Raw genomic sequence first — 20,683 nt, 5'->3', positions numbered from 1 at the left:
TATGACAATGACAGTAATGGAGGTTTCCTCATTCAAATGCATGCAGAAAGTTTGTTACATATAATACATGAGAGTATGAGGGACAATTGTATCTATCAGACCTGAGTCGTTCATTAAACAATAGGCTTAACTCACTCACTTCTATTGGAAATGTATGAGTAGATCATATCAATCCAACAGTCAAAATGCATAGTACTATGAAATGGTAATGAAAATGTAATAAGGAAATGAAACAAAATACATGTGTAAGGTAACTAACCATAAAAGCATCAGGTGAAAACCATTCATAAAGTATGGGACCAACCCACATACATGACATCAAATACATTACAAGTAAGTCAAATTACCATAATTCAAATGTGAAGAAAATGAACCTTTTCTGACACTAAGGTTATAAGGTCTCAATGTACGTGGGCATGTCATTCGCCTAAGTCATTTGACCTGACAGACACTCTCAATGTGTTAAACGTTCTAATGAAACGGTGAACACAAATGTCAACATAGCTACACAATTCATGTCTAAAGGTGTGGTATTTTTCACAATGTCACTAGTAGGTGGGGATGTGGGGTACAGTTCCTTCTGCAAGACCTGTGGGTAACACTTCTGCCTTCATAACACCTTCTAATCTATGCATTATACATCATATTGCATGACATAGGCACTAATGGCTAATACATGTCTATATATTCCTACAGCATTTTAAGCAGGCAGCATAATGCCTTATGATTATGAAGCTAAGTGGTATGACCTACATGAAATGCTCTTTAGGAAATTGCGTCAGAGGGCTATACTGTAACGACTTCACGTAGGAGTTCCACACTCCTGTTAAATGGTATAGTTCATCTAAATTACATTTGGTTTCTTTACCCCGTAAGCAGTATATGGACAAGCTCAGACAGCAATCCATGCTTTGGTTTTGTTTACCTGACCACTGTCTTCAAATGCTAACTTTTTAGATCAAATCCCATGTCAAGTAATGTTAAGACAATATCCCCTTTCTTGCATTGTTTTCATGCTTCATGTCCAAATCATCTTAAAATGATTAAATTGAGCTACACAATCAAATGTTGACACTTTAGGATGATTTGCAAAAAATGCTTTTAACAGGGTTATTGACTTGGATTTGTGCCACAAATGCTAAAATGTTTGCATTTCCCTAACCAAGTACAGTAAACAAAACCAAAGCATGGATTGCTTTCTTATCTTGTCCATAGACTGCTTACAGGGTAAGAACAACATGTAGTTTTGTAATTTGGGTGAACTATCCCTTTATGCCCGCAAGACAGAGTTACATAGGTGTAAGAGGGTATGCAGTGAAATTAGAATATAGCCTACCACTTAATGAGCACAGAATGTATAATATAACGATCCTAATGTGCTTTTCAAATATGGCATCTGGCATAGTAATACTTTGCTTCATAAGGCATTACACATCCTGGTGATAATGCTTTATGCAGTTATAGATGTTCATGAGCAGTTATTAGCACCTATGTTGTGCATCCTGATGCATTATGAATAGAAGGTGTTATTAATGCTCCTATAATGCATTATAAAGAGAACATCCATATGAAGTGTTACCTGTTTAAACTGACCAATCATGCTTTCCTATGAAAACGGTGGTTTAAATAAAGTCTGTTGTAGTATTTTCTAGAGCAGGGGTACTCAACTCTTACCCTACGAGGTCCGGAGCCTGATGGTTTTCTGTAATACCTGATAATTAATTGCACTAAACTGGGGTCACAGGTCTAAATCAGTCCCTGATTAGAGGGGAAGAATGACAAAATGCAGTGGAACTTGTTTTGAGGTCCAGAGTTGAGTTTGAGAGCTCTAGTCTCTAAAGGAAAATGGTACATCAACTTTCTTTACTGAAAGTAGGATTATAGATGTGTGTTAAATGTCTGTGAAATATTTTGCTGAAGTTGGGACAAATTCTGCAAGTTATTTTAAAACTAACATGCTGTAACTCTCAAATAGTAATTTCTTCAGTAAAATAAAGCTTCTTAGACTGGGCCCTGTGAGAATGATGTCTCTGCTACACTACATAACCAAAGTATGTGGACACCTGCTCATCAAACGTCTCATTCCAAAATCATGGGTTTTTAATATGGAGTTGGTCCCCCCCTTTGCTGCTATAATTGCCTCCACTCTTCTGGGAAGGCTTTCCTCTAGATGTTGGAACATTGCTGCGGGGACTTTCTTCCATTCAGCCACAAGAGCATTAGTGAGGTCGGGCACTGATGTTGGGCGATTAGGTCATCTCAAAGGTGTCCGATGGGGTTGAGGTCACGTGTCCAGGCCAGTCAAGTTCTTCCACACAGATCTCAACAAATAATTTCTCTATGGACCTTGCTTTGTGCATGGGGGCATTGTCATGCTGAAACAGGAAAAGGCCTTCCCCAAACTGTTGCCCCATAGTTGGAAGCACAGAACCATCTATATTGTAATTGTATGCTGTAGAGTTAAGATTTCCCTTCACTGGAACTAAGGGGCCTAGCCCGAACCATGAAAAACAGCCCTAGACCATTATTCCTCCTCTAACCAACTTTACAGTTGGCACTACGGCAGGTAGCGTTCTCCTGGGATCCGAAAAACCCAGATTCGTTTGATGGACTAACAGATGTTGAAGCAAGAACGCGTTTCCACTGCTCCAGAGTCCAATGGCGGCAAGCTTTACACCACTCCAGCCGACGCTTGGCATTGCGCATGGTGATCTTAGGCTTGTGTGTGGCTGCTCGGTCATGGAAACCCAATTCATAAAGCTCCTGACGAACAGTTGTGCTGACGATGCTTCCAGAGGCAGTTTGGAACTCTGTAGTGTGTGTTGCTCAGTTGGTAGAGCATGGTGTTTGCAACGCCAGCATGGTGTGTGCAACGCCAGTGTTGTGGGTTTGATTCCCACGGGGGGCCAGTACAATTTTTTTTAAATACATTTACAAAAAAAAAAAATATGCATGAAATGAAATGTATGAAATGTATGCATTCACTACTGTAAGTCGCTCTGGATAAGAGCGTCTGGTAAATAACTAAAATGTAAATGTAAAATGTTGCAACTGAGGACGGACGATTGCGACTTACACGCTTCACCACACGGCGGTCACGTTCTGTGAGCTTGTGTGGCCTACCACTTCATGGCTAAGCCAATGACGCGCCACAATAATAGCCCTTACAGGTGGCCAGGGCAGCTCTAGCAAGGCAGAAATTTGATGAATTGTTGGAAAGGTAGCATCCTATGACGGGGCCACATTGAAAGCCACTCTTCAGTACGGGCCATTCTACTGCCAATGTTTGTCTATGGAGATCGCATGGCTGTGTGCTCGATTTTATACACCTGTCAGCAACGGGTGTGGCTGAAATAGACATATCCACTAATTTGAAGGGGTGTCCACATACATTTGTGTATACATAGTGTAAATAACACCTGGTCAATGTTTAGCTATTTGACATGTCCACAAGACATTGAGACCTCAGGACCTTGGAAATGTCTCTACTAAAGAGGTTTATGTTTTATGCATCTTCTCATGTGTATGTAATTTATATTTGCTTGTATGTATAGTATACAATACTAGCGTAAGCATGATCTTACCATCCTTTCATATCATTACAGTGTTGTATACTGTAGCTAATATGTGACATGCTCTATCATAATCAGTCATAAGTCACACTCATTTTCAGATAATAATAATTTGTCATTTTAGTTATCTGGGCTGGGCTGTTTTGGAATTTGAACTGATTTTGCTTAAACACGTTTCCTAACCTATCCAGATTACACCTGTCACATAGAGAATGAACTTAATAAACTGTTGAGCTTTCTGAAAATCAATGTGCAGTAAAACACACTGCTCAGAATGTGTCTTGGGGTTGACAATACTAATTATGATGAAGCTAGTCACATATGTGTATCTTATATTAAGTACTGTATATCATATATTACTGTATCTTATCATAACTTATTAGGTTTTATTTTCTTATACAAACGTCCACCGCTTGTTACAGTTCTCCTCTTCTTGACTCCATATCATTAGGTCCTTTATCCTTGGGAAAACACAACAGTTACAAATATGTTGGACCAAAAAGACAACGAGCCCCGTCATTTTAGATAACAAGCCAAACAGTTCACCAGTTGTCAGAAGACATAAACAGTACTTACTATTAACTCAGGAGGTTTGGTGACTTGGTCCTTGTCCAAGGCCTGTTTGTCCAATAGAGCAGTGGTCTCCTCTGCAGCTCTGTTAGACATGGGAGGTCCTCCATTCATCTGAGGAGGTCCTGGACTCTGTGCACCAGGAGTCACTTCCTTAGTCCCATCGTTAACCCTGTTGGAATAATAAGACATCAACATCAACATTCATGATCCACCATAATACTGTCCCCTATAGAGATAACAGGGTTTCCCAAACTCGGTCCTGGGGCCCCCCCTGGGGGTGCACGTTTTGGTTTTTGCCGTAGCACTACACAACTGATTCAAATAATGAACTCATAATTAAGCTTTGATTATTTGAATCAGCTGTGTACTGCTAGGGCAAAAACCAAAACTTGGGGTCCCCAGGTCAGCGTTTGGGAAACACTGGGCTGACATGAACTGGGGGATAATTGGGTTGGTGAGATGATTATCCAATGTATCAATATGTGGTCAACTTTACCTGACATCATGGTGTCCATTCACTAGAGGTGGTTCAGCATGCGTCTTCTGACAGGATTCAGGGTCTGTTCCCCCACAGTCTGCTGACTTCCTGTCCTGCCCTTCTAGCCCGCCTTCCTCTCCTGGGCTTCTAAGGGTGATTATTACATGGATAACAATTGAAGGATCTGTTTGAGAGGGGCACACATGGTCTACATGTTCATGACCTAAATGACAGAGGAGTGACTCACCTGCAGAGGAGGGGTCTCAGAGGAGGGGTCTCACCAGCACCCTGACCTGGAGCCCCATTGGTCAGGTGTGATTCCCTGTGGAGTAAGATACAGACTGGATCAGGAAACATGACCTCAACCAGTTATTTAACCTCCTCTACCATCCCATGCAACTTTACACACAGATAAATACACATTCTCACCTTCTATATGGCACGTGTCCATTGCTCTGAGGTTGACCCAGAAGCTGTGTGTCATCAGTCTGGCTGTTAACCCTGTGGGTGCAATAACAGGGCTATCATCAGGATTAAAACTCTTCATCCAGCACAAACAACACTGTCCTCCATAGAGGCAGAGACTAACATGATACATGGGAGAAATGAGATTGTCATTCAACAGATAATGACGATCTATCAAAGGAGTCCTCATGTGGAGAATTTACCTGACAACCTTGGGTACATTCAGTGGAGGGGAATCAACATGTGTCTTCTGACAGGTTTCGGTGTCTGCTCTGTCATTGTCTGACGGTTTTCCATCCTCCACTCCTTGGCCACTAAAGTTGAGATTATTACATTGATAAGGATTTAAAGATCTCGATTGGGAAGGATACAAATGTTCTCCATATCCATAGCCTACATTACAGAGGACTGACAGGTGTCACGGCTATCGTCGGTGAAGGAGGACTGTGTTTGTTCATTTTGAACATTTATTAAATCAAAATGAACACGAAAAACAACAAACAAGAGAATGAACGATCCACAGACAGTCTGGCAAGGCACAAGGGGCAGTCTGGGCAGTCTAGCAGCTCGGGACAGTCTGGGCAGTCTCGCAGCTCGGGACAGTCTGGCAGCTCGGGGCAGTCTGGGCAGTCTGGCAGCTCGGGACAGTCTGGCCACTCCGGCAGCTCGGGGCAGTCTGGCCACTCCGGCAGCTCGGGGCAGTCTGGCCACTCCGGCAGCTCGGGGCAGTCTGGCAGCTCCGACGACTGTTGACTGGCGGGCAGCTCCGACGACTGTTGACTGGCGGGCAGCTCCGACGACTGTTGACTGGCGGGCAGCTCCGACGACTGTTGACTGGCGGGCAGCTCCGACGACTGTTGACTGGCGGGCAGCTCCGACAACTGTTGACTGGCGGGCAGCTCTGGTGACTGTTGACTGGCAAGGCTGGGTTTACGCACTTGAAGGCTAGTGCGGGGAGCGGGAACAGGACGAGTCGGACTGGGTTGACGCACTTCCGGGTCCACACGAGAGACAGGAGCTGGAAACCCAGGGCTATGGAGGCGCACAGTCGGTCTTGATCTTACCTCCTGCACAACCCGTCTTGGCTGGATGGAACTAGTAGCCCTGTACGAGCGGGGTGTTTGTACAGGGCAGACTGGGCTGTGCAGGGGCCTGATGGTAGCCGTGCGTAGAGCGGGAGTTGGGTAGCCTGGTCCTCGGAGGCGTACCGGCGACCAGATGCGCTGCGCAGGCATCCTCCTACCAGGCTGGATGCCCGCTCTAGCACGGCACCTGCGAGGGGCTGGAATAATGCGCACCGGACTGTGCGTGCGTAGGGGTGAGATGTTTCGCTGAGGAGCGCACTATGGCGCTCTCGACCTCATACGCTCCTCCATATAACCACGGGTAGCTGGCTTCCGGCTCTTCCTAGGCCTAGCCAAACTACCCGTGTGCCCCCCCCAAAAAAAATTATTGGGGGTGCCTCTCGTGCTTCTCGCTCAGCGCGTCCAAGGCCTCATACCTCCGCCTCTCTGCCTTGGCTGCCTCAATTTCCTCCCGTGGGCGACGGTACTCCCCAGCCTGGTGCCAAGGTCCAGCCCCGTCCAGAACTTCCTCCCAGGTCCATCTCTCCCGCCAGTCCAACTCGAAGTCCCCTTTCTTCTGCTGCTTGGTCCTTAGTTGGTGGGAAATTCTGTCACGGCTATCGTCGGTGAAGGAGGACCAAAATGCAGCAGGACTGTGTTTGTTCATTTTGAACATTTATTAAATCAAAATGAACACGAAAAACAACAAACAAGAGAACGAACGATCCACAGCCAGTCTGGCAAGGCACAAGGCTAAACACAGAACAATTTCCCACAAACACACAGACAAACACACCCAACTAATATAGGACTTCCAATCAAAGGCAACACCACACAGCTGCCTTCAATTGGAAGTCCACCCCAATTAACTCTACATAGAAACACACTTACAAGACTACACATAGAAATACATAAACATAGACCCTAAACCAAAAAACCCGGAAATACTAAATCGAACACCCTTTTACCAAAACACCACCCCGGACCACATAAAACAAATACCCTCTGCCACGTCCTGACCAAACTACAATAACAATTAACCCTTATACTGGCCAGGACGTGACAACAGGTGATTAGTCATGTGGTACAGTTTACCTGGCATCTCCATTCAGCAGAGAGGTGTCAGCGCCTGTCTCTTCATTGTCCATGGGCTGCCTGCTATCCTCTCCTGGCTCACCTCCTTGGTCACTAAAAGTTATATCATGATGACCATGACTGAAAGGATAAGCAAGGCAAACTGATCCAGGACAGAGTAGAGTATAAAGATGTAATAGAGGTATTCTAACTAACCTGAGAACAACCACAGCCTCAACAGTCTCAGCGTCATCAGGCTTTCTGATGTCTCTGTGATAAAACATGTACCAAAGGTTCAGTCAGATACCCACAGGTACAACTGGAATCATCTACGATACATTACACCACAGTCAAAAATACACCAGTTGCCCTTCTGGCTTGAATATATTATGTCTTGCCTGGGCAGGGCTCAAAAGGCAGGGACTTTGCTGAAAGTTGTTGCTTGCCAATAGACATTACTGGTATTAAGAAATGCCATGCAGATCTATTGAGTAATTCTTCCTTTGCCTTCTATAGCAGGGCTTTCCAACCCTGTTCCTGGAGAGCTACCCTCCTGTAGGTTCTGTCTCCAACCCTGTTCCTGGAGAGCTACCCTCCTGTAGGTTCTGTCTCCAACCCTGTTCCTGGAGAGCTACCCTCCTGTAGGTTCTGTCTCTAACCCTGTTCCTGAAGAGCTACCCTCCTGTAGGTTCCGTCTCCAACCCTGTTCCTGGAGAGCTACCCTCCTGTAGGTTCTGTCTCTAACCCTGTTCCTGGAGAGCTACCCTCCTGTAGGTTCCGTCTCCAACCCTGTTCCTGGAGAGCCACCCTCCTGTAGGTTCTGTCTCCAACCCCAGTTGTAACTAACCTGATGCAGCTTCCAGGGATGGGCAACTTTGATGGGGGGCCACAGAAATCTGAATTCATTATGAGGGACCACAGTGACTCGTGGGTCTGCATACCCACATTTACACTCACACATGCAGTCAGAGCGGCCCTAAGCAACATTTTGCTATGGGGATTAGAGAACATTTTGCAGATTTAAACCTGTTGATGACAGACGTTCCGCTAGCAACATCCAATGGAACAGCAGGGCGCGAAATACAAAACATCAAAAATCTAATAATTTCAATTTCTCAAACATACGACTATTTTACACCATTTTAAAGATACACTTCTCCTTAATGTAACCACATTGTCCGATTTCAAAAAGGCTTTACAGCGAAAGCAAAACATTAGATTATGTTAGGACAGTACATAGACAAACAATAACCACACAGCCATTATCCAAGCAAGGAGATGTGTCACAAAAACCCAAAATACAGCTAAAATGAAGCACTAACCTTTGACGATCTTCATCAGATGACACTCATAGGACATCATGTTACACAATACATGTATGTTTAGTTCGATATTTATATCCAAAAACAGCATTTTACATTGGCGCATGATGTTCAGAAAATGTATTCCCACCAAAACATCCGATGAATGAGCACATTAATCATAAACGTTGACAAAATATATAACAATTATTTAAAGAATTATAGATACACTACTCCTTGATGCAACCGCTGTGTCAGATTTCAAAATAACTTTACGGAGAAAGCACATTGTTCAATATTCTGAGTACATAGCTCAACCATCAATGCAAGCTATACAGCTACCCGCCAAGTTCTGGCATCAACAAAACTCTGAATTAGTGTTATAAATCATTCCTTACCTTTGCAGATCTTCGGCGGAATGCACTCCCAGGACTCCTACTTCCACAAGAAATGTTTGTTTTGTTCGAAATACTCCATATTTATGTCCAAATACCTCCGTTTTTTTCGTGCGTTCAGATCACAATCCAAAGGCATAATGCGCGAGCGCAAATCGAGACACAAAAAGTCTAAATGTTCCATTGCCGTTCGTAGAAACATGTCAATCATTGTTTACAATCAATCTTTAGGGAATTTTTTACATAAAAATACGATAATATTCCAACCGGACAATAGCGTATTCATTCCAGGAGAAAAAGAAGGAACGGCGCACTCGCAGGCTTGCGCATAACCAAGCCCTTTGTCCTCAGGCAGTCCACTCATTGACTGAGCTACTATTCTCTGCCCAGTAACAGGAGAAGGATGAAACAACTTTCTAAAGGCTGTTGACAGCCAATGGAAGCCTTAGGAAGTGCAACGTGACCCCACAGACACTGTAGTTTCGATAGGGATTCAAAAGAAGAACTACAATTCTCAGATTTCCCACTTCCTGGTTGGATTTTTCTCAGGTTTTTGCCTGCCATATGAGTTCTGTTATACTCACAGACATCATTCAAACAGTTTTAGAAACGTCAGAGTGTTTTCTATACAAATCTACTAATAATATGCATATTCTAGTTTCTGGGCCCGAGTAGTAGGCAGTTTAATTTGGGTACGTTTTTCATCCGGCCGTGAAAATACTGCCCCCTATCCTCAACAGGATTTAAAGCAAGTTTGCTGCGATTCTATTCATTTTGCCATAGGGTGGAGAGAAATGTATGCATGTCAATATGATATCAATACAAAATCAATGCCCACCCTCACTGTCAGCAATTCGACGATGTTTAGGTTTAGGTAGCTGGTCAGATTCATTTACCAATCAAAAAAATTGAGTGATTGAGTGATTTTCAATGACTGACATGACAAGAGAAAAACTCCTGATGCACAACCAAATTTTTTAATTGCACCTTGTGTATTCTACTATTCTAGCTGTCAACAGTAAAACGGGGGTCTGCAGGCTGCCAGTTTCCCGTCCCTGAGCTAATTATTAGAAACAGGTGTGCTAGATTAGGGTTGGAGTGAAAACCTACAGGACAGTAGTTCTCCAGAAACAGGGTTGGAGAGCTACTGTTCTATAGAGACAGAAACTAATATGACCCATAGCAACAGATGAAGACAAGAGAGACTATCATTCAGTGGTTGATTACAGATCAATAAAGGGATGTGGAAAGGTTTACCTGGCATCACGTCGCTCATTCTGCATCAGAGGAATGGAGTTTGGTTCTGGAATGCCCTGACCCGCTTCCACTTCTCTGTGGCCTTGGTTGCTAAAGATTAGATTATTACATTAATAAGAAATTAAGGATAATGTTTGATAAACAACAGTAACTTGACAAAATGGCCGACAAGTCTATAGTTTGTAAGTGGCCTGCAAGTTCCAGGCTGTTCTCATCCTGTTTGTGACCTGCTAGGACCCCATTGGTCTGATTTTAAACCCTAGTAGTAAGACAGAGAGAACTAGTCTCATAACTAACATATACCCTCTGCAACAATTCTAATTGACTTAAAGACAAAAACAGTTATAAAACTGGTATAGAAACAGTTATATAGGATACTCACCACTGTTTGTCTCTCCAAGGTTTGTACACATAAATAAACACTAAGAGCGAACCAGCAATGGCCAGCACGAGAGCAACAACACCAACTGAAAAACAAAATGTAGTCATCAGATGTTGACATATTCACACAAATGAAAAGGTTTTAAAATAGCCTTCTAACAGTAGTTGATCTTGGTAGCATAATTTTCTTGTTTTGTTCTATTTATTTGCTCTCCCTGTAGTTGCTTCCCCAATCTAAGGGTACACGTTACAACTGACTTTCTGTAAACTTGGAACGATGGGTCCCAGAGCACTTAAACCTGATGAACGGTTTGAAAAAGGTTCACGGTACGATGTTTTCTAATCATTGGGTTAAGGGAACTGAGTTTCTATTTTGAAGGCGGGTTTTGTTTGTGACATATATCGAGAGTTTGCATTAAGGTGAGATTATCTGGAGATTGCACATTCTCTTGAAAAGCCATGTCAGTGACAGAGGTTATACTCACATACACAGAATGTCATTCTCTGAAACCAGTAATATAAGCTACTCACACCTAGATGATTTCATTCATTCATGTTCCACAATTCATCAATGATTTTTGTCTGGATGGCTCATTACGGGGACTTTTCTCCACTTCTCCCTGAATTACATCCTCCATATCAGTCTTCTTTTCTGCAGGTGTCCTACCTCCAGTCTGATGGGGAGCCTGGTACTCTGGGCGACTTGGGTGTTTGTTGGTTCCGGATTGTTTGAATGAAGGCCAACATTGATGTTTGGCTGTCTTCAATTGTATTCCCCAGAGTTGTACTGCCTTTGGGTACTCTTATCCTGTTTTTATTTGGTTCCGATTCACTCGGCTTAATAGCCACTTTCCTAGCTTCATTTTTAGCATTTTTCCTATTCTTATTTTTCTTAGATTGAGAGGTCATTGTTGTAGATTCTGGCTCACCAGGTAACAACTCCAATGATTCATTCACACCACCTTTGTCCTTTGGAGCTGAGGAATTATCCTGTTCAACCTCACTCTCACTTTATGTCATTTCAGCTGAGCTATGTGGTACGTCTCCCCTTCTCATGGGGACAGGATTGTTGTCCTGCACAAAGTGTGAGAAGGTTTCCTCTATGCACCTTATCTTTTTCTGTGTAGTAGCACTGTACTCAACCATCTCCTGACCCCCTCTACAGTGGGACTGTACTCAACCATCTCCTGACCCCCTCTACAGTGGGACTGTACTCAACCATCTCCTGACCCCCTCTACTGTGGGACTGTACTCAACCATCTCCTGACCCCCTCTACAGTGGGACTGTACTCAACCATCTCCTGACCCCCTCTACAGTGGGACTGTACTCAACCATCTCCTGACCTCCTCTACAGTGGGACTGTACTCAACCATCTCCTGACCCCCTCTACAGTGGGACTGTACTCAACCATCTCCTGACCCCCTCTACAGTGGGACTGTACTCAACCATCCCCTGACCCCCTCTACAGTGGGACTGTACTCAACCATCTCCTGACCCCCTCTACAGTGGGACTGTACTCAACCATCTCCTTACCCCCTCTACAGTGGGACTGTACTCAACCATCTCCTGACCCCCTCTACAGTGGGACTGTACTCAACCATCTCCTGACCCCCTCTACAGTGGGACTGTACTCAACCATCTCCTGACCCCCTCTACAGTGGGACTGTACTCAACCATCTCCTGACCCCCTCTACAGTGGGACTGTACTCAACCATCTCCTGACCCCCTCTACAGTGGGACTGTACTCAACCATCTCCTGACCCCCTCTACAGTGGGACTGTACTCAACCATCTCCTGACCCCCTCTACAGTGGGACTATACTCAACCATCTCCTGACCCCCTCTATAGTGGGTTTGTGACAGCCACTTCTGTTTACGAGCAGGGCTTTGTTCATCATAAAATACTTTGATCCAGTGTGGGCCAATCTTTACGGGCCGTGTTATGGGAGTGATGGGTGCTGCTTCAACATTAACAAAACTTGATGAAATGTGTTAATGTGTAAAGTAATTTGTTCAACTTTGAAATGTATCAACAAAAATATTCAGCCTTATACAGGGAAAGTACTTCTTACACAAGAATTGATGGATGGTTGATCCTCATAGATACACTACATGACCAGAAGTATGTGGACACTCTTCTGGGAAGGCTTTCCACTAGATGTTGGAGTATTACTGCAGGTACTTCCATTCAGCCACAAGAGAATTAGTGAGGTCGGGCACTGATATTGGGTGATTAGGCCTGGCTCGCAGTCGGCAATCCAATTCATCCCAAAGGTGTTCGATGTGGTTGAGGTCAGGGCTCTGTGCAGGCCAGTCAAGTTCATCCACGCCGATCGACAAACCTTTTCTGTATGGCCCTCGCTTTGTCCATGGGAGTATTGTCATGCTGAAACAGGAAACTGTTGCCACAAATTGTTGGAAACACAGAATCGTCTAGAATGTCACTGTATGCTGTAGTGTTAAGATTTCCCTCCACTGGAACTAAGGGGCCTAGCCCGAACCATGAAAAATAGCCCCAGACCAGTATTCCTCATCCACCAAACATTACAGTTGGCACTATGCATTGGAGCAGGTAGTGTTCTGCTGGCATCTGGCGAACCCAGATTTGTCTGTCGGACTGCCAGATGGTGAAGCATGATTGTTCACTCCAGAGAACGAGTTTCCACTGCTTCAGAGTCCAATGGCAGCGAGCTTTACACCACTCCAGCCGACGCTTGACATTGCGTATGGTGATCTTTGGCTTGTGTGGGGCTGCTCGGCCATTAGAAACCAATTTCATGAAGCTCCCGACAAAACAGTTCTTGTGCTGACGACCTTGCTTACAGAGGTCATTTGGAACTCAGTAGCTGTGGTGGAAAAAGTACTCAATCGTCATACTTGAGTAAAAGTAAAGATACCTTAAGAGAAAATTACTCAAGTAAAAGTGAAAGTCACCCAGTAAAATACTACTTGAGTAAAAGTCGAAAAGTATTTGGTTTTAAATATACTTACGTGTCAAAAGTAAATGAAATTGCTAAAATGTACTTAGGTGTCAAAAGTACAAGTATAAACCATTTCAAATGTCTCACATTGAGCAAACCAGATGGCACAATTATTATTTGAAAAAAAATACAGATAGCCAGGGGCACACTCCAACACCCAGACAAAATTTACAAATGAAGCATTTGTGTTTAGTGAGTCCGCCAGATCAGAGGCAGTAGTGATGACCAGGGATGATCTCTTGATAAGTGTGTGAATTGGACCATTTTCCTGTCAAAATGTACCGAGTACATTTACATTTACATTTAAGTCATTTAGCAGACGCTCTTATCCAGAGTACTATTGGATGTCAGGGGAAATGTATGGAGTAAAAGGTACATTATTTTCATTAGGAATGTAGTGAAGTAAAAGTAAAAGTTGACAAAAATATAAATAGTGAAGTAAAGTACAGATACCACAAAAAACTACTTAAGAAGTACATTAAAGTATTTTTACATAAGTGCTTTACACTGCTCAGTAGTGAGTGTTGCAACCGAGGACAGGGGATTTTTAGGCGCAATGCGCTTCAGCACTCGGCCGTCCCGTTTTGTGAGCTTGTGTGGCCTACCACTTCACGGCTGAGCCGTTGATGCTCCTAGACGTTACCACTTCACAATAACAGCACTTACAGTTGACCGCTTACAGTTGAGCTCTAGCAGGGCAGAAATGTGATGAACTGACTTGTAGGAAAGGTGGCATCCTATGACTATGCCACATTGAAAGTCACTGAGCTCTTCAGTAAGGCCATTGTACTCCCAATGTTTGTCTTTGGAGTTTGCATGACTGTTAGAAATGGGTGTGGCTGAAATAGCCGAATCCGAAGGGGTGTCCATATACTTTTGCTGGATTCTGAGTTCTCCAGAAGTTTAAGCTTTTTAGTTGGGCTTAATACTAGACAAAAATAGTTGTCAAAACATAACAAACAACAAATGGATATATCTTTCCAGACCTTACAGGCCATCGGTCGATAAATCCATAAAATAAAATCAATCCAGAAAAGAAAACCATGAAACATGCGACTTCGATTTGAAAAAGTCACCCAACAAGTCAAGTACTGTTTCTTGCCTTATAGACTATACACACTGGGCATGATTCACAAGTGGTAATATTCTCACCCATCAGACTATTCTTACTTTAATATTGTCTTTACATACAGTATGCTAAATAATATATGTGTGAAATTGGTTTGTATGTAGAATAAGCCATTATCATGCCTCTGTGGGAACAGGGGCAGGGGAAAAGACTGCACTTGAATAGCAAATGGAGGACACCTTTCCAGCGGTTCATTTTCAGCCCAGCCAGATAGGCTACTCCAGTTGTAAAGGGAAGAAATGTGCTTAATATGAGCAAAGTTGAGAAATAAATATAGTAGGCCTAGCCTATAGAAAGCTGATGGGATCCTCCTCTTTTTAATATAGGTCATCAAAACTGTTTTCTCACGCAAATGCATAGCACAGCCTATAGAAAAATGTTGCGCAACATGGGCCTATATAGGAACACTTATTTTATTCCATGTATCAACCAGTTATGAGGAGCTGGCTCTCACTGCGCAACAGGTGATCCTATTCTACTCAAACTCTGAATGCCAGGGTTCTGTCAGAGTGATTAGAGGGAACACACCATTAGCGACTGTCCGTTAGCAAGTTTGGTAGGCTACTAATGACCATCAGTGGCATCAGAGGGCAGTTTTGGAGAAGCCTAGTTACTGTGACTCAACAGTCAAGTGGAATTTGACTGCAACAATCACTTGTCAGAGATGCAATAATATTTGTAATGGTTGAACACAGTTTTGCCCATTGATATTGGCTACGATATTATTTCATGTTTTTAAGCTTAATAAGAGAGTGTTACTGTACCACACAATGATCACGTGGACTCACTCACCTGGGAAGAGCCATGTGTGAGTGTTGTCATGGTTGGGGTTTTCATTGTCAACATCCTGCTTCACATCATCTTAAAAATAAAATGAAAGACATAGTTAATGAAATGTATAACTGAGAAGCATTTGATGACTACCCAACAGAGAGCCAGTGGAAACAACATCTCTCCTTCAATATGCTCTGCTCTGTTGTTACAGAGGAACACTCACCTGCAATTGAATTCTGACTGTCGGGCTCTTTCTCCAAAAGCTCCTTTGGCTCATCTAGAACAAGACAATATATATATAAGCTGTATATTCTACCTTTCAAAGATTTGATCAGAAATACAGTGTAGACATTGCTAATGTTGTAAATGACTATTGTAGCTGGAAACGACACATTTGTATGGAATATCTACATAGGCGTACAGAGGCCATTTATCAGCAACCATCACTCCTGTGTTCCAATGGCACGTTGTGTTAGCTAATCCAAGTTTATCATTTTCAAAGGCTAATTGATCATTAGAAAACCCTTTTGTAATTATGTTAGCACAGCTGAAAACTGTTGTGCTGATTAAAGAAGTAATAAAACTGGCCTTCTTTAGACTAGTTGAGTATCTGGAGCATCAGCACTTATGGGTTCGATTACAGGCCAGAAATAAATAACTTTCTTCTGAAACTTGTCAGTCTATTCTTGATCTGAGAAATGAAGGCTATTCCATGTGAGAAATTGCCAAGAAACTGAAGATCTCGTACAACGCTGTGTACTACTCCCTTCACAGAACAGCGCAAACTGGCTCTAACCAGAATAGAAAGAGGAGTGTGAGGCCCCGGTGCACAACTGAGCAAGAGGACAAGTACATTAGAGTGTCTAGTTTGAAAAACAGATGCCTCACAAGTCCTCAACTGGCAGCTTCATTAAATAGTACCCGCAAAACACCAGTCCCAACGTCAACAGCGAAGAGGTGACTCCGGGATGCTGGCCTTCTAGGCAGGGTTGCTCTTTCCAGTATCTGTGTTCTTTTGCCCATCTTGATCTTTTCTTTTTATTTGCCAGTCTGAGATAAGGCTTTTTCTTTGCAACTCTGCCTAGAAGGCCAGCTGTTTCCAGCTACAATAGTAATTTACAACATTAATAATGTCTACACTGTATTTCTGATCAATTTTATGTTTTTGTAATGGACAAAAAAATGTGCTTTCTTTCAAAAACAAGGACATTTCTAAGTGACCCCAAACATTTGAACGGCAGTGTATGTATATGAATATGAGAAAAAAACTATTAAACAAGAAGGCTCCTCAAATTTGAAAAGCAATATACACATCCATCTCACCTGATGCACCAGACACAATGAAATGGGTCAAATGCTCCTGAAATATGATAACATCAATATCAAATTATTAACATGCAACTGGAAAGTTTGGTCTGGTATTGTAGTTTACAAGGTAACTGTACATTGCCTAAACTGCAGTGATAAATAGCCATACTCACAGTCACATTGCTTATGGCAGTGTGGTCTACGTTGATACACTCCAGGAGGGTGATGCAGGAGTAGCTGACATCAATCACATTGTGTGTATGTGTAGTGTCTTTGTTTTGGCAAAGCCACGTAGCAAGCCACATAGACGTCTGTGGAAGAAAAAATATAAGAGTAAAGTAACACTGAAAAACAATATTCTACATGTTGTCATTAAACTGTATCAACTGTCTGTATTTTTTGTTTATTTAACAATGCAAGTCAGTTAAGAACAAATTCTTTTTTACAATGACAGCCTACCGGGGAACAGTGGGTTAACTGCCTTGTTCAGGGGCAGAACAACAGATTTTTACCTTGTCAGCTTGGGGATTCAATCCAGCAACCTATAGGTTACTGGCCCAACGCTCTAACCACTAGGCTACCTGCCTCCCCTGAAGTGTGAAAGACAGTCATATTTCTGATTCTACAGTAGTCTGATAGTGAAGCCTGTGAATCATATTGAATACCCAGTTTGAAAGTTGTACATCATCTGTAGTTGTAGTCACGAGAGTCTTGTGAGATACAATAAACAGAAATCTTACCTTATTGGAATCCACTGATTGCCACTCCACACGTTTAGGTTTTTCCTTGTCCTTTACACAGTATTTGTAAGCATTTCCAGTTCGGAGGCTTGCACAACTAACATTCTTGGTTTCTTCTCCACCCCAACAGCCTGCCGAAAAAAGGAGGAAGAGATCATGTATGTTGAAAAACAATTACCACCGGGTTAGGAGAAGATTTGAAACTTATGACACAAACCAGATGTGTTTTGAATAGATAAAAACAGTTTAAATTTACAGACCCTGATAACATTAACATGTAGTGATATAGTTTGTAGGAGCAGGAGAGACATCTCACAACCAAAGAAATACTGTAACAGTGCTGGTACTGTAGCCAACGCCCCAAAAATGCTTTACTGCCAACGCCATTTTGCAGAAAAACTATTTGAGGGAGAATTTATATTTTGCAATCTCTCTTTCCTGAGAATTGTAACTTTTTCAAGAGAACGGCAAATGGCTGAGAGATAAGCAAACACTCAAGACATTGAAAAAGCTAAACCAACTACACTACTGTAAATATGTGTCAGGAATTGGGGAGACTTAAGACACAAAATGTCAGCTTCACCCAGAAAAAATACAAAGTCAAAACACAATCTCTTACCTTGAACGAACAGGATTGTCAATAATAAACCAAACAGATAAGAAATAGACATGGTGACCCCTTATTACAAACAACTGTGTGCTGCGTGTTGAGTTCCAGTCTGTCGGTGCAAAGCAAATAAAGGCGGGAAAGACACACTTTCTCTTATTGAGCGGAAGTTACATCATAAGGAGGAGCAACGATAAACACATCTGGTTTTTGGATAAATATTTTAACGTTTTGTGACAATTAAACTAGATTTCTTTTGTATACAACTTAATGCATTGATATTAAAAAGTTATAATATTTTCAATAAATGTTCCTTTCCCCCATGTAAAGCCTCCAGTAGGATGACAACTTGACCTGATTCCTACTGGTGGGGCAGTCTGATAATAGTGTTATGCTTTATTGCACTGTAGGTAGTGCACTGCGATGTGTCTGTGGTGCAGAACTCATTACTAGGTCCATATTACCTGTCTCCTGCCCACATGACCTGTCTAGAAGGTCACAATGTCAGTAAAAACTCAGGGTCCTGCACACAACACTTCTGACCACTAGAAGGGGCTGTTGTTGTACTGTAGGAATGAAGAACATGGTTTTGTTGAACTGTAGGGAAAAGGGGGATACCTCGTCAGTTGTACAGCTGATGCCTTCAACTGAAATGTGTATTCCGCATTTAACCCAACCCCTCTGAATCAGAGAGGGGCGGGGGGCTGCCTTAATCGACATCCACGTCTTCCGTGCCCGGGGAACAGTGGGTTAACTGCCTTGCTCAGGGGCAGAACGACAGATTTTTACCTTGTCAGCTCGGGGATTTGATCCAGCAACCTTTCGATTACTGGCCCAACGCTCCACTAGGCTACCTGCTGCCCCATTTACCTCATGTTACATAACTTTACCTCATGGTAGATAACTTTACCAAATGATAGATAACTTTACCTCATGTTAGATAACTTTACCTCATGGTAGATAACTGTTCGAGTGATTCAGCGGGTAAAGTGATCACAAGTAGTTAGCGTTTTTAACATGTTTATAAAGATGATGAACACTCTAGTTTGACTGTGACCTCTGACCCTCAGTGAGTGGAGGGTGTGAAGAGAATATCATTATTACGATCACGTGGTACATTTCAGAGTGGGATGAAATAGGAAAAGATCAGAAACTCATCATCCATACCATACTGTACAATACATACCGTGCCATACCATCATTGGCTCCTGTATGTTACTGGTGAACACATCAGACACCCCACAAAGACAGACATGCAGTCTGTGTACATGATCACATGAGCAGCTACTGTAGAAACCAGGAGCATTGGCGTGGAACGTGTGTGTGTGTGTGTGTGTGTGTGTGCCTGCATGTGTGTGTGTGTCTGCATAAACTTGAAAAACTGAAAATGAGTGACACAAGACTAAATAAATAATCAGTTTGATCTTTCCCTCTCCTCCAGTGTCTCATTTGAAGAAAACACGACCACAAGCTGGAAAGGAATGTTTTAATGATAAAAGGAAAGCAACTCATTATAATATTAATAAGCGTTGTACCAGTAACTGAAAAGTCACTGGTTTGATTCCTCGAGCCGACTACATTTACATTTTACATTTAAGTCATTTAGCAGACGCTCTTATCCAGAGCGACTTACAAATTGGTGCATTCACCTTATAATATCCAGTGGAACAACCACTTTACAATAGTGCATCTAAATCTTTTAAAGGGGGGGGGGGTTAGGAGGATTACTTTATCCTATCCCAGGTATTCCTTAAAGAGGTGGAGTTTCAGGTGTCTCCGGAAGGTGGTGATTGACTCCGCTGTCCTGGCGCCGTGAGGGAGCTTGTTCCACCATTGGGGTGCCAGAGCAGCGAACAGTTTTGACTGGGCTGAGCGGGAAGGTAGGGAGGCGAGCAGGCCAGAGGTGGATGAACGCAGTGCCCTTGTTTGGGTGTAGGGCCTGATCAGAGCCTGAAGGTACGGAGGTGCCGTTCCCCTCACAGCTCCGTAGGCAAGCACCATGGTCTTGTAGCGGATGCGAGCTTCAACTGGAAGCCAGTGGAGAGAGCGGAGGAGCGGGCTGACGTGAGAGAACTTGGGAAGGTTGAACACCAGACGGGCTGCGGCGTTCTGGATGAGTTGTAGGGGTTTAATGGCACAGGCAGGGAGCCCAGCCAACAGCGAGTTGCAGTAATCCAGACGGGAGATGACAAGTACCTGGATTAGGACCTGCGCCGCTTCCTGTGTGAGGCAGGGTCGTACTCTGCGACTAGGTCTGTCGAGGTACCTTTGAGCAAGGCACTAAACTTGAATTGCTCCTGTAAGTCACTCTGCATAAGAGCTTCTGCTTAATTACTAAAATGTTAATGTATTAAATAAAACAAGTTGTGACCATACACAAAACTCTGCAGAATAGCCTTCCTAAAAAGTAGATATGACAATAATTTGGAGGTTTGTTCATACAAATACATGCAAAAAGTTTGTTACAAATAATACAAGAGAGTATGAGGGGCAATTCTATCCATCAGACCTAAGTTATCCATTAAACAATAGTGTTAAGGAACTCACTTTCTTGTATTGGCAATGTATGGGCATATCCTATCAA

General features: G+C 43.0%; 1 protein-coding gene across 2 annotated transcripts; it reads right to left on the bottom strand.

The window, feature by feature from the left end:
• Positions 1-2,831: 2,831 nt before the first annotated feature.
• On the bottom strand, positions 2,832-18,235 carry LOC106606838 (uncharacterized). 2 transcript variants are annotated; one of them, XM_014203213.2, is made up of 16 exons: positions 18,112-18,235; positions 17,493-17,623; positions 16,926-17,063; positions 16,768-16,804; positions 15,668-15,721; positions 15,463-15,531; positions 10,562-10,646; positions 10,180-10,269; positions 7,443-7,496; positions 7,248-7,340; positions 5,292-5,402; positions 5,053-5,124; positions 4,871-4,945; positions 4,642-4,770; positions 4,149-4,314; positions 2,832-4,033 (listed from the first exon to the last, which is right to left on the bottom strand). In XM_014203213.2, exons 1-16 carry the CDS (start codon positions 18,161-18,163, stop codon positions 3,989-3,991), a joined length of 1,401 nt encoding a protein of 466 aa, XP_014058688.1. In that variant the 5' UTR covers positions 18,164-18,235; the 3' UTR covers positions 2,832-3,988. The 2 variants fall into 2 exon arrangements, with proteins under 2 accessions (XP_014058688.1, XP_014058690.1); XM_014203215.2 differs by lacking the exons at positions 7,248-7,340; positions 7,443-7,496.
• Positions 18,236-20,683: the final 2,448 nt, after the last annotated feature.

The sequence above is a fragment of the Salmo salar genome, chromosome ssa03, assembly GCF_905237065.1.
Source record: "Salmo salar chromosome ssa03, Ssal_v3.1, whole genome shotgun sequence".
Classification (NCBI taxonomy): Eukaryota; Metazoa; Chordata; class Actinopteri; order Salmoniformes; family Salmonidae; genus Salmo; species Salmo salar.
This window is presented reverse-complemented; position numbering and strand designations above follow the sequence as displayed.

Excerpts from the sequence above, each read along its gene's own strand:
- LOC106606838 (XM_014203213.2), bottom strand. The coding sequence starts at position 18,163 with ATGTCTATTTCTTATCTGTTTGGTTTATTATTGACAATCCTGTTCGTT. Across the intron at positions 16,805-16,925 it reads CTGCCATAAGCAATGTGACT|GAGCATTTGACCCATTTCAT; the intron begins GTGAGTATGGCT and ends ATCATATTTCAG. Across the intron at positions 5,403-7,247 it reads CTGCTGAATGGAGATGCCAG|TGGCCAAGGAGTGGAGGATG; the intron begins GTAAACTGTACC and ends TCTCAACTTTAG.